We start from the raw sequence: 12831 nt of genomic DNA, 5'->3' as shown, positions 1-12831 counted from the left end.
GGGTGGGGGCTTGGGGGGTCCGCGGGGATGGGGCAGGCAGCGCGCTGCAGCTTTGAGCCGCATTTCTTGAGCAACCAGCCCTGGGGGCGTTTTTCGCGTGCTCCTTGGCCGTGTCTTTCTTTAGGGAAATGTCCGTGCAACTTCTTTGCCCATTTTTTAAGTTGGGTTGTTTATCTTTGTGTCCAATGAATTTTTAAAAATTGTATAGCTTTTTTTGTTTTATGCTGTTGGGGGTCAAAACTAGATGCTCACTTTATTTTTGGCTGGCCTGGCCCCCTCCCCCCACCCCCCCGCCCTGCTGAGCAGAGTGAGGAAGCAAGTGCCAGTCCCCAGGCCCTGCCTGGGCCCACTCCTCTCGTCCTCCCCTTGCCTGGGCATCAGTCCCTCTGTCCCTGTTCCCTACAGATGTTCCCAGCGTGCACACCAGCTCCAGCGACCCCTGGCTGCCTTTGGGTCCTGAGGAGACCCTGGCCTCGGGTGAGAAGTTCAGCTGGAGCCCCCAGCACAGAGCCCATCCTCCGTGTCGTGTCGGGGGGATGGCGCAAGGGGATGGAGGCTGGGGGTGGAGACAGGCGGGTGTGGCGCGGACACAGAGGTCGGAGAGCCAGCTGGACACATCCATGCGTCTCTGTTTTCTTTCTAGATTCTGGAGACCAGCTGGGAGAACCCCAAGAGCGCCCCTCAGCCTTGGGTAACCCCAGAGGAGACCAGGGCCCCCACTTGCGAGCCTGGGGCCCAGCCCCCTCACGGCAGCCGTCCCTGCACCAGCAGCCTCTGTGGCCTGGCCAGAAGGCCGGTGACTGCAGACACAGCCCCCACGGGTGCTGTCCTGATGGCCACACCGCCTCTGGTGGGCCGCAGTGGCAGGGCTGCCCCGGCGTGCCCTGTCAGCAGAGCAGGTGGGTGCCCAGACACCTGCTGTGGGCCGAGTGGAAGGTGCCAGTGGCGGTCATGTGGGCGGGCGCCGAGGCTGAGCGGAGCTGGGGAAGGGCTCCCAGACGGTGTTCCCCAGCTGTCTGCTGTGCAGTCTTGGGAACCCCCCCCTCCGGGCTTCCTAACGTGCTGAATGGGGATAAAAATCCCCCCTTTCTCTGCACAAATCAGCCTGTTGTGCTGTCGCCTGCAGCTCTGGGCAGTTCTGAGGATGTGACTCCAGCCTGCAGCCCCAACTAGGCAGGGGCCAGAGTAAAGGCCCAACAGACTTGCTGTCGCTTCCAACAGTCACCCGCTCCCGCCTTGCAGGAGGGCTCCCCAGGGCCCTCTCTGTGGCTCCCCTTTCCAGGGCTGGCCCTGTTGGCGCCCTGGCTCAGGAGCTGTGTGCTGAGTCCCCCAGGCCAGGGCCCGGACACCTGGGGGCGAGTCCCAGCCCAGCCTTTTACCAGCGGCCGTTGGGTGCTTAGGGCACGACGTGTGTCCTCTCTGGCCTGCCTCTTCCGGCTGCAGGTGGTGCCTGGGCGCACAGGGCCTCTCGTGTGCGCCTTTTACCTGTCTTCCCAACTCCTGCTTGGGGGTTGGAATAAGCGGTGGGCCTGTTTCACACCCTCTTCTGCCGTTTTGTAAAACTGCTGTTTTGTAAAAACTCCCTGGAGCCTGATGCTTGGGCAGGCTCAGATGATGTCCCCTCCTCAGTTTTGTGACAGGATGTGTGCGTTGAGGGTCTGTCCATCGTGAGGGGTACAGCCAGTGTGTGGCTCTTGCCCTCTCTTGGAGCCACGGATCAGCAGGATGTGGGCAGAGATGGGTGTGCACAAGGGCGTGGCCTCTGCACACAGGGCGTCACAGAGCTGGGCCCTGGGATGCCAGGAGCCTGGGGTCCCCAGGAGGAAGGGGAGGTGTTTGGCAGCGAGGGCCAGAGTGTCCTGTCTGTCTAGGTACGGGTGCTGCCCTGACGGGGTGTCTGCAGCTCCGGGGCCCCATCAGGCTGGCTGTAGTGACGGCGCCGGGAGGAGGCTGGGGTCGAGAGCCGTGGCTTCTGCAGTAAGTGTCTGGTTCACCTGGGGCTCCAGCCCCCAAGCCTGCTCAGTGCCCCGTGACCTGGGCTCTGTGCTGCTCTGGCTTTGGAGAAGGGCGGTGTCTGTGGGCCGGGTTGGGTCATTGTCCTCTGGCAGCCTGCTTCCCCTGAGAGACCAACACTTATGCCAAGCTGCCCAGCCCTCTAACCTTGGGCTTTCTCCCCAGGCCCACCAGGCCCACCAGGCCCACCAGGCCCAGCAGGCCCAGCAGGCCCAGCAAGCCCAGGCCCAGGAGAATGAGTCCAGGGAGTGCCGGGGCTCCCGGTTCGGCTGTTGCTATGACGGTGTGGCCCCGGCGGCTGGTCCCCTTGGGGAAGGCTGTGTGGGCCAGCCTGGCTTCGGTGAGTGGAGGCCCCTGCGCGTCCGCCTTTGACTGGAGTCTGGCCCCACTGTTGTCCCTTCGCTGCCCCACCTTGGCCTCCCCAGCAGGTGACCTTCCTATTGGCTATTACTCATTCGTTTCTTCCATGTTTGTTGATCACCTACTAGAAGACAGCAATGCCAGACTCTGGTCATTTCCCCAGTTTGAACCTGGGGCCTCCAGTGGCTCGTGCAAGTTGGGGTGGGGGCTTCTGGGCAGACATCCCAGGGAAAGAAGGCCCATCCTGTCCCCTTGGGCCTCTGCCCCCTGCAGAGGTAGAGCTGGTGTGGGGTGGTCAGTGGTGTCCCCAGCCTGCATGGGATGTGTCCGGGAGGGAGGCGTGTGGGGTGCTTCGGTGGGGTGGCCGGGGCCATTGGGGTTGTGGAGGTCAGAAGGGCAGCAAGGGACTGGGCAGCTGGAGAGGGCGGCCCCTTTGGCGGGCATGCTGGGCCTGGGGGAGGTGGAGCAGGGCTCTGGGGACAAGGGCAGGCCTCTTGGGCGTCTTCATTTGCCCCAGGAAACTCAGGGCTGGGTTCCTATCATGAGCCAAACTTGGCATGAAGGCTCCTGGGGTTGCTGTGTGCACTTCGGGGGCTGGGGAAGGAACGGGGTGGTGCACGAAGGAGCCAGGCCAGGGGGCTCATGGCCTGGCCTCTGGGTGGCTTTTGTTCTGTGGGTGCAGGCGGACAGGTTAGCCCCGGAGGCTGCCTGTGGCTCCAGCTGCAAACTGGGGGCTCATGCCTGGTGCCCACCCCCCGGGCAGGTCAGGGGTGTGACATGTCCCACCAACTGGGCAGGTCCTCGCTCCCGAGTCTTTGAGGCCAAGGGCATGTGGGCAGTGTGTGCGGCTTTGCCCCTGGCACCCGGGTGACGTGTGTTCTCCGCCCCTCAGCCTATCCGGCGGGGTGCCTGCTGCTCAGTGCCCACGGCTCCTGCACAGACTGGGCTGCCCGCTGGTACTTCATCCCCTCTGTGGGCCGGTGTAACCGCTTCTGGTACGGCGGCTGCCACGGCAATGCCAACAACTTCGCCTCGGAGGAGGAGTGCATGAGCAGCTGCCGGGGGCCCGGACACGGGCCCGCCCAGCCCACACCTGGCTCTGGCCAGAGTCTCCACGGCGATGGCAGTGGCAGCCCTGGAGGCCAGGAGGCGGCCAGCAGGCCGAGGGCTGGGGTCACCCAGAGAAAGCCCTTGTCGCCTGGGGATGTCTGGTGGCGAGACCCGCAGCCTGGACCCGGAGCACCCCACCACACTGGGGCCTGGAGCCGGGAGCTTGGGCCCAGCACCTCCAGATTGGGTGGCAATGCTGGGCAGCACGGGCCACCTGCCCACAGCTCCTCTTACAGGTGAGGCCCACCTTGCCAGCTTGGTGAACAGGGACCCAGACTGGGGGCTGAGCCTGGTGGAATACACCCCGAGATGAGCCAGCCCTCCCTCCAGCCCCGGAGCCTGACTCCTCCGGCCAGCTCCGCCTGGGGGGCCTCGTTACCCTCCCTCTGCAGAGGGTGCGGCTCAGACCTGAGACGGGAGACTCGCCCGAGGCCAGGTGGCACAGAGGGTGGTGCCTGGATTCTGGATCAGATGCCAGTATGACCCAGGGCCTGTCTAGCTGGAAAGCTGACTGGCTTCGTGCCCTTGGCAAGTCTCCTGACGTCTCTGGACCTGTTTTCTTTCAGACGCAGTGTCAGTTTCCAGCTTTGTGTGTTGTAGGAGAGCGGGGCCACACCTCTTCAGGTGTGACCGCACCAGGTGCCTCGCCAAATGCCCACCACCCTCCACCAGTCCATTCAAGGCCGTTTCTTGACCTTAAAATGGTGGCACAGATTTGGTGTGGGCTTCATTCATTAGTTACTCTTAATATCGTGTTGCTGACAAATTTGGGAGTATCTAAATGCCCCTTTGGAATTTAAAGTCCCCCCCCGCCCCCCCGTGAACACAGAGGGCGCTCCTCTCCCCATCCCCTGGGCTCTGCACCTCCCTGCTTCTACAAGGGGGTGGGGGGCGGGGGTGTGGGGAAGGCGGATTCCCGAGTCTAGGGGCGCCTGCAGCTTGGCTTCTTAATGGACCGTCTGGCCTCATACATGTCAGCGACAGCACAGGAACCGGCTGCCGGGTGGGACGCGCTGGCGAAGGGTGGTCGTGGGGCCTGGTGTTATGGCAGGCAGGCAGAGCCTCACCTCTTTCTCCAGGATTAGCTTGGCAGGTGCAGGGCCCTCCCTGGTGCAGGCCGCCCTGGGGCAGCTGGTGCAGCTCTACTGCCCGGGTGACAACCCCCTGGACTTTCGTGCTGCGTGGCTCAAAGATGGGCAGCCCGTCTCCTCTGGCAGGTGTGTTGTGTGTCCCCTGCACTTCCGGACGGGGGGGGGGGCGCGGTGGCCAAGAGCCCTCTGTGCAGGTGCAGTCCCTTTGGGGCCTGACGGGTGGGGGCAGGACTCACTGCTGTTCCCACGAGCCCAGAACTCAATCCCTCCCACCCACCTCACCCACGCCCTCTGCGTTTCAGACACCAGCAGCAGCTTGATGGCTCCCTGGTCATCAGCCCCTTGTGGGCAGAGGACGCGGGCACCTACAGCTGTGGCAGCGCCAGGCCCGGCCGTGATTCTCAGATCCAGCTTCATGTCACAGGTCTCTGTCCCCAGTGCCAGGGACCCTGGGGTAGGCGGGGCTGATCGGGAGCGCCTGGGTCGGGGAACCCACCGCTGGGAGGACCTGGGGTGCTGCCTTGGGCCAGCTATCCTGGCATCAGGGATCACGGGTTCGGTCGGTTTGGGGAACGTGTCTTATCCCGTTGGCCTCGGTCCCACCCTTTCCCACAGCTTATCTTCTGCTTCTTCTGGCCTCGTGGCAGGGGCTGACGGGGCTGACGTGGCCGTATCGTCTGAGGCTGAGCCGAGGCACTTCCCCCAGACCGGGGACCCCGCCCAGGGCCACGGCGCTCAGTACTCGGGCCTAGCAGGGGACACCTCCCCGCACCCAAGGCGCATGACCAGGTAACAGTGTGCCAACACCATCCTGCCCTCGGCCTCCCCCATTGAGGACCGGGTGGGTGGTCTCCGTGGGTGGAGGAGAGGGGTGCTCGGGCTCCCAGTCGGTGACTAGACTGGCTCACTCCTGCTCCGACAGCAGGGAGAGACACCAGGGTTCCGGGTTGGGACGGAGTGAAGGAGGAACAGCGGGGCTGGGGGGCTTGGGCCTAGTGCCAGGACGGAGACAGCTGGAGATGTTGGTGAAGGGAGCTGAGGTCAGGGCTGGCTTTGACTTTCCCCAGGCCGTTCTCGGTGTCCTAACAAGCACAGGGTGGCGTTAGGAAGCTAAATCTGGCTGGGAGAGGGGAGGCTGTGGCAAGACTCTCCTCATGGTTGTGGTTCTGCAGGCTGCATCTGGACCACAGCCAGCCTGGGGTGGTGGACGCCCATCCAGGACAGCGGGTCCGGCTGCCCTGCCGGGCTGAGGGCTTCCCACCCCCAACTATCGAGTGGCAGAGAGACGGGCAGTTGCTCTCTGCTCCCAGGTTGGTTCTGTCCCTGCCCGTGCAGGTTGCGGGGGGCTCTGGGCCTTCCAGAGTGCTCAGTGGACAGGCAGGCCAGCCAGCACAGGGAGGAAATAGGGCCTGAGGGTGGGGTGTGCTCCCACCTTTTATTCCCCCTTTCACATACACCACAAGACTCAGCTCCTAAGTGGCAGAGCCCAGACGAAAACAGCACCAACTGGAAACCCAAACCAGAGTTTGGCATCGGAAAATGTGAAAAGGCTTGTGTTTATTGCCAGGCCTAAATGCCAGGCCTCTTCAAGTGGCTGCGCCTGCCGGCAGCTGGGGCCCCAGGGGCATGGCCATCAGGCCAGACCCCAGTGAACAGCTGCTACTCCCGCACCATCTGCGGCCCCTTGGGAGGGAGACGACAGACTCTGCTTGGTCCCCAGACACCAGCTGCAGCCCGATGGCTCCCTGGTCGTCAGTCAGGTGACTGCTGAAGATAGTGGCTTCTACGCCTGTGTTGCTTTCAACGGGCACGACAGAGACCAGCGTTGGGTCCAGCTCAGAGTTCTGGGTAAGAGGGCAGGCTGGAATGGAAGGGTGAGCAGAGCCTCTGAGGGTGGGGCGGGAGTGGCGCCGTGGCTGACAGCGCCTCCTCCTGGGGCCCGCAGGGGAGCTGACAATCACAGGGCTGCCCTCTACCGTGACGGTGCCAGAGGGCGACACGGCCAGGCTGCTGTGCATGGTGGCAGGACAAAGTGTGAACGTCAGGTGGTCCAGGTAAGGCTCTTCCTGGAGGCCCTGGCTTGTACGCCCTCCCTTCGGGGTTGTGCAGTCCAGAGTTGGCCCACCTTTCTGGGGGTGTTTCTGTCACTGCTGCTGCACCCTGTTCTGTCAGATGGGTTACACCAGGGATTTGCAACATCAGCATTATTGACATTTTGGACCCAGTAAGTTTCAGTTCTTGGGGGCTTTCCTGTGCCTACTCACCTGATGTCACTAGCACTCCTGACATTGCTAGTTGTCCCTTGGGTTGAGTGGTCTTCTACTTGTTCCTTCAGCAAACCTTTCTTTACCCCCTTCCTCCCTACCATGTGTCAGGACTAGGCTCTGGGGCCCCTCAGGTAACCTGATCCCCTAAGACACTCCCAGGCAAGGGATGGGGCTGCCTCTCATCTGGGAGACCCACAAAGGGGCGCTAAAGGAGGTGACAGGTGGCTGGCTAGAGGGGTGTCCTTGTCAAGCCTCTGAGGCGGGTGTCCGCAAGATGCTCAGGGCTCCCTCTAAAACATCCCCTCCTCTGACGCTGTGCTCCCCTGCAGTGCCCCAATTGCACAGCTGTCCATACGGGATGGCTCCGCCCTCCCGAGACCGCCAACCCCCCTGGACACATGTCCATCCCCACACTACCTGCAGTGTTCCTCTGCTTGCCAGCTCGCCTCCCGCAGCACTCCTTTTCCTGGCCTCCACAAATGGCTGCGTAGTGGTCTTTTTGCTTCTCTGGCTGCTGGTGCTCAGGTCACTTGCCTAACTTCACCTGGCAGCCTTGTAGACGTGCAGTTTCTGGGGTCACCCAGGCTTAGCTCTGATACCAGCCGGTGTCCATGGGGCGCCAGAAGTGCACAGTGGGGGTGGGTGGAAACCTCACCACAGGCCGTCCTCCCTGGCTGGGCCTGCCCACATGGGAGGGCACCGCTAGCACTTGGTAACCCGAGCGAGAAGCTCCGTCATCCCTGACTGCCCGTGCGCAGCAGCCACTTACCTGGTCTCTGCTTTCAGGCTTTTCTCCCAGCACCTTGGGCAGCTATACTTTCTCTGCAAATGTCGCGTTAGCCTCACTTGGCGGCCCCCTCCCCTGCTCATCCTCAAGAGTCCAGTTCAAACTCCAGATTAGGGCCATACAGACCCTCAGTATCCCCACCCCATTGCCTTGCTCTGGCCATGACCTTCCTGTCTCCTGCACCCAGTGCCCTGCAGGCAGGGAGTGCCTGTCCTGCATCCAGTAAAAGGCAGGAGTGGGGTTCCTCTGTGGGCAAGAGGTACATTTAAACTCCGATCAGTATGAGCTCCTCCTTTGAGGTGCTTTATGTTCTTTTTTGTTACCCTGTCCCGTGTCTTCTCTGAGGTGAGTCATCTGTTTGCCCAGAGGGAGCTAGCTGTTGGCTCTGGAACGGTCTGCGACCTCCGCCCTGGCTCCAGTCCTGGGTGGGCAGCCGCATCTCTCCCCTCCAGGAACGGGCTGCCGGTCCAGGCCGACGGCCGCCGCGTTCACCAGTCCCCGGATGGCACGCTGCTGATCCACAACCTGCGGGCCAGGGACGAGGGCTCCTACACGTGCAGCGCCTACCGCGGGAGCCAGGCCGTCAGCCGCAGCACAGAGGTGAAGATGACCAGGCCAGGTGAGAAGGCGCCCAGCACCATGCCAAAACGCGGGCACGGCCGGGGCCCCAGGGTGAAGGGGGTACTGCCTACTCCAAGCTCTCGTTGGAACCCCGTCCAGACGGCAGTCACCCAGATAAGGCCACGCCTAGCGTGAAGCAGTAGGGGCGCTCGGCCAGTGAGCTGGCGGCTGCCCAAGCTCCTGGGGAAGCCAGCAGTGGAGGCTTGGGGCCGTAGGAGTCTCGGTTCTCGGCACACTTCATTCTCGCCTTGTTGAGTGTCATTCGCTTTCTCTGGGGCGAGTGCAAGGGTGGGGAACTGAGGAGGAGGAAACCAGCGGGTGAGGCAGGCGCTGACCTTCCTTTGCCCAAGCCAAGGACCAGGCACCTGTCGCTCAGCCTTTTGGGTCTTAAGAGCAAGGACAGTATTTACCTCCCAGTACTTGGGATCTGCACCCAGGAAGAACGGAAGGCCCACTGTGTGCTAAAGGGGGGTGAGGTGGGGGCAATGAAGAGAGAAAGTGTCACCTCACCCCGTGGGCTGCACATGCAGGTGTCACCAGGTTACAGAATAGCTGCTTGCCTCTTAAGGAGAAGTGGCAGGTGAGGATTCTCAGCATGCACAAGGCTGCCTGACCACTCTCTCTCTCCTTTTGTTCTGCAGCACTGGCCACGCAGCCCAGGGACCCCCGCAGGGAGTGCACTGACCAGCCTGAGCTGGCCAACTGTGATTTGGTCCTGCAGGCCGGCCTCTGCGGCAATGAGTACTACTCCAGCTTCTGCTGCGCCAGCTGTTCCCGCGTCCAGCCTCCCGCCCAGCCCATCTGGCAGCAGGGGTGAAAGCTGGCCTCAGCTCCCACAGCGCAGGGTGCTTCATCTCCCTTTTCTGACTGACGAAGGCAGTTACCTTCTGGAGACTCTGGCTCTTTCAACTGTCCCCGTTTCCCGAGGGTCTGACCTCCGCAGAACCAGTACCTGCCCCTTCCCTATTCCTGAGTCAGTGCCACAGGGGCTGTCGAGTTGTCAGGAGAAATCTGATTGGATAAGGACAATCTTTACAAAGTCCCTCTACAGATCTTATTACATAAGATGGGTTCACTGTTTGAAAGCAAGCTTAAGGGTGGGGAGGCAGTGGGTTCAAAGTTCATACCTCTCTCACCCAGGGAACAGGCACATCTGCTGTGTCAGGGACATATATTCTTTGCTAGGACTTGATCTTGTCATCTGGGATCAAACTAGGGCCCCTTGCTCTGGTGTGTCTCTCACCCTTCTAGCAGTGCAGCACCCATTCCCCACCTGTGCTCACGGCCGGGGACAGCGTGTTTGTGAACGCATGCAGTGGAGTGGAAGACAAGACTTGGTGGGGGCTGGGGTGAAAGAGCAGCAGCTGCATCGTTGTCTGAGCACAGAACCGGAAAAGCTCCTTAACTCTCGCGGGACGCCGGGCGCCCTTCTCCTGAGGCTGACTCACACGGCCTGGCCGCAGGGTCCTCGCGGTGGATCAAGCTGATGGGCCTGCTCTGCACAGTGGCTAGGGGTGGGCCTCTCCTCCTCAAGTAGGAATCTGTGAAGCAAATGTTTGTTGCCAGATAAAATCAGACTACCATTAAATACAGCACCAGTCGGACGGGGGTGCAGGCGCGGAGGAGGGCACTGTGGTTAACTGCAGTTTCACCAGCTTCGTGTGCCTTTCTATTTCAACTTTTATGCAGCCTCCAGGGGACTGACAGGGCCTAGTAACAAAGGTGGCTATCCCTGGCACAGGGAAGACAGGCATTATGGGGACTAACGCTCTGAAAGGGACATTACCGACACTGGCTGGGAGAGAGACCGACTGCACCATGGGCGAGTGAGGATGCGTGGTCGGCTTCTCACCAATGAGTACTTTTCTTTTCACTAAAAGAATATCAAGGGATATCCCCTTTCATTTAGTAGGATGAGTTTTGCACTAAAAAGTTAAAAGGTAATTAGAAAGTAATACTTTTAAATTAGCTCAGTATTTGGCCAATGGCAGCTCACCTCAGAAGTTTGAGGTTCACTAACTCTTCTTAGAACTAGTCACTAGTTCACTAGTGACCTGAGGTTAGAGGTGGCAGTCACTCTACAAAGGGTTCTCAATTCTGTGCCATGCTGGGGACTTTTTAAATAGAAATCTCCCCGAGGATTTTGATTTTCTTGCCCTCAAGGGCGGGCCAGGAGTGATGATTTTTAAAAGCTCTCCAGGTGATTCTAATATGGGTCCAGTCAGTGCTTCAGTCCAGGCTTCTCAGCACAAGCATCTTGCTCAAGTGCAGATTCTGACTGATCGGCCTGGGGTGGGGCCCAGCTTTGGCATCTCCTACCAATTCTGGCCAAGTCCAGGCTGCTGTTCCAGACAGTACTTTGAGTAGCCAGAGTCTAATGTGAGAGGTGGACTCAGGATCAACCAAAGCCTAAAAGTATAAACAAAATACTACTTTTAAGAAGATACTGGTCCTGATAAAAGAACTGGAGATCAGTAGCATCAAAATATTGAACCAAACCCCCAAGAACTAGAACTTCCACTTGCTTCTAAAGAAAAGGGGAACAGCGCAGTCCTTCATGGGCAAAGGCTTCTACCATGAACATTTATTTTTGTTAAAGCAGATTATAAATTCTCATCAGTACAAATATATATAACTTACATTTGATTGTAAGGCCAACGTTCAAAAGTAAAAATGAGCTGGGATCTCACGTCGTTACCAGAGGTCAAGCGGCCGCCGACAGCAACGGGCGCTCTGCACACAGGGAGCGCGGACACGGCACACGGCTAGGAGACCCGCTTTCTGTCCCCACCCAACCGTGGGGACCAGTGACACAACAAGACCCACACAGCAACCTGCGTTCCCGTCTATGATTATGTCATTGTCACCTTAGTGTTAAAGGATTAACGTAAGGAAAATGTAGCAATACATGAAAGGAAATACATACATAGTCTCTATAGAGCATATTGAGCTTGATTCCACTAAAATATTAGAATTTCATCATTGGTTTAAAACCAGGACAATACTGCTCTTTTGCTGTCTTTATATAAACTACTCTCAGCGGCTGTACTGGTCGAAGCGTGACTGTGTTGCGACGCGCTACTTACAGGGGACAGCACAGATAAGCCAGGGGTCCTGTCCGCAACACCTACCCTGCCCTCTTCCTGCAGCAGGCATCAATGATAAATCAATCTTATGTACAATTTCTTACACCTAACCCTTTTACCTTTGGCAAGATTACTTACAACTCATACAACTTTTTAATATTGAGAACTATTTAAAATATTCTAAATGCATAAAAATAAAATTTTGGCTTTTTATATATATTTATAATATTTATTCTGTTATTCAAAATGGAAGCTCAAATTTACCCCTAAAATAGAGCTGTGCTGGGCAGCTGCTGCTGGGGACTCCTGGCAGCCAGCCTGCCTCTCTTCCTGCCTAAGCACAGGTCACCTCGGTATTGATGTCCTCCAAGGGGAGGCAGGTTTCTGGCCTGAAAGACAAGGGAGATTATTTTGCTTCCCGTTCTGCTCTATGTTCCAGTAAATGTGCTTTGAATAAAGGTTCCTGTTGAGATACATCTGCCTCTCTGTTGCCAGAGACTTGTAAGGGGCTGAGGAGGAGGGGAGGAGGGTCACAATGCCTTGACTTCTTTAGCCTGACTGTAAGATAACTCCTCTAGGAATGGTTTTCACTGGTTTATTTTCCAAATCTCCCTCACTGTACTCTGTGCCTGGATATGCCCTTTGGACCTTTGGGATTAGTAAAAAGCATACTGATCAGAAACACAAAGTCCCCTTTGCTCCTTGGACCCCCACCCCCATCCTTGCCTACGTATGGTCAAAATACATAAGCCGTAGGAACCGCTTAAAGTTCAATTTCAAATGTCTTCTGGAGGTCACTGGAGAAAGGGTTGGTGGGGGAGGGGGTAGTGCGCTGCTTGGACTTGCTTTCTAATGCAGCCCACTGGGCTTCAAAAGGATCCACGGGGCAGGTACCTGCAGGAACCTCCGTGTGCTTGTCTCCCGAGGCCAGCCTGCTATCTTCTACACCATTGAAAGCTGCAGAACCGTTGAGGTGCTGAGCAGGAGGCTTAAAGAAGGGACTGGCAGTAGCACTGCTTGTGTCGTACTGGGGGAATGTCTGCTGCTTGATCAGGCTGGGAGACGGGTGGGGGTGGGCAGCCTGAGGGTGGCCTGCAGTGCCAAACACGTTGGCGACCATCTGGGAGGGAGTGATGCCCACCACAGGCACATTAGGGGCGGGATAGGGCATCCCGTTGGCCACAGGATAGGACGGGGCAGGGATAAAGGCTGGCTGCAAGGGTGGGACCACACCCACTGGCACGGGCTGAGCGGTGAGGAATGCGTTCCCCTGGAAAGGCGGAGCTGGCTGGGCGATGGCAGTGGGTGGCGGAGGCTGGAGCACTGGCTGCAGAGGGGCAGCCGCGGCTGGGGGCTGCTGAGCCCGCACGCTCTTGGACACCTCTTCTAACCAGCGGTCGGCCTCAGAGGGCGTGCGCCTGTGGCCCGCCTGGAAGAGACCTGACGAGGCAGCACCAGAAGATTGACCCCATTCGGTCCCTGGAATCAAAAAGATG

General features: G+C 59.0%; 2 protein-coding genes across 8 annotated transcripts in view; one reads left to right on the top strand and one right to left on the bottom strand.

Annotated features, from left to right (window-relative positions):
* PAPLN (papilin, proteoglycan-like sulfated glycoprotein) overlaps window positions 1-10210 on the top strand; it is a 27547-nt gene extending 17337 nt beyond the window's left edge. Inside the window, exons 12-24 of the mRNA XM_012724392.1 lie at window positions 406-477; window positions 644-899; window positions 1872-1983; window positions 2221-2353; window positions 3266-3719; window positions 4563-4700; window positions 4877-4998; window positions 5222-5363; window positions 5747-5884; window positions 6295-6422; window positions 6520-6628; window positions 8081-8247; window positions 8891-10210. Coding sequence (XP_012579846.1) covers window positions 406-477; window positions 644-899; window positions 1872-1983; window positions 2221-2353; window positions 3266-3719; window positions 4563-4700; window positions 4877-4998; window positions 5222-5363; window positions 5747-5884; window positions 6295-6422; window positions 6520-6628; window positions 8081-8247; window positions 8891-9066 — 2147 coding nt within the window. The 3' untranslated portion in view covers window positions 9067-10210. The remainder of the gene's footprint in view (window positions 1-405; window positions 478-643; window positions 900-1871; window positions 1984-2220; window positions 2354-3265; window positions 3720-4562; window positions 4701-4876; window positions 4999-5221; window positions 5364-5746; window positions 5885-6294; window positions 6423-6519; window positions 6629-8080; window positions 8248-8890) is intronic.
* Window positions 10211-10803: 593 nt separating this feature from the next.
* NUMB (numb homolog (Drosophila)) overlaps window positions 10804-12831 on the bottom strand; it is a 134641-nt gene continuing 132613 nt past the window's right edge. For all 7 annotated transcript variants that reach the window (XM_012724587.1, XM_012724584.1, XM_004681714.2 and 4 more), the window contains one exon: window positions 10804-12814. In XM_012724587.1, the coding sequence (XP_012580041.1) occupies window positions 12099-12814 (716 nt within the window). In that variant the 3' untranslated portion in view covers window positions 10804-12098. The remainder of the gene's footprint in view (window positions 12815-12831) is intronic.

Source organism: Condylura cristata, unplaced genomic scaffold, assembly GCF_000260355.1.
Source record: "Condylura cristata isolate star-nosed mole 26May11 unplaced genomic scaffold, ConCri1.0 scaffold00013, whole genome shotgun sequence".
Taxonomy (NCBI): Eukaryota; Metazoa; Chordata; class Mammalia; order Eulipotyphla; family Talpidae; genus Condylura; species Condylura cristata.
Note: the sequence above shows the minus strand (reverse complement) of the source record. Positions and strands in the feature narration are given on the sequence as shown.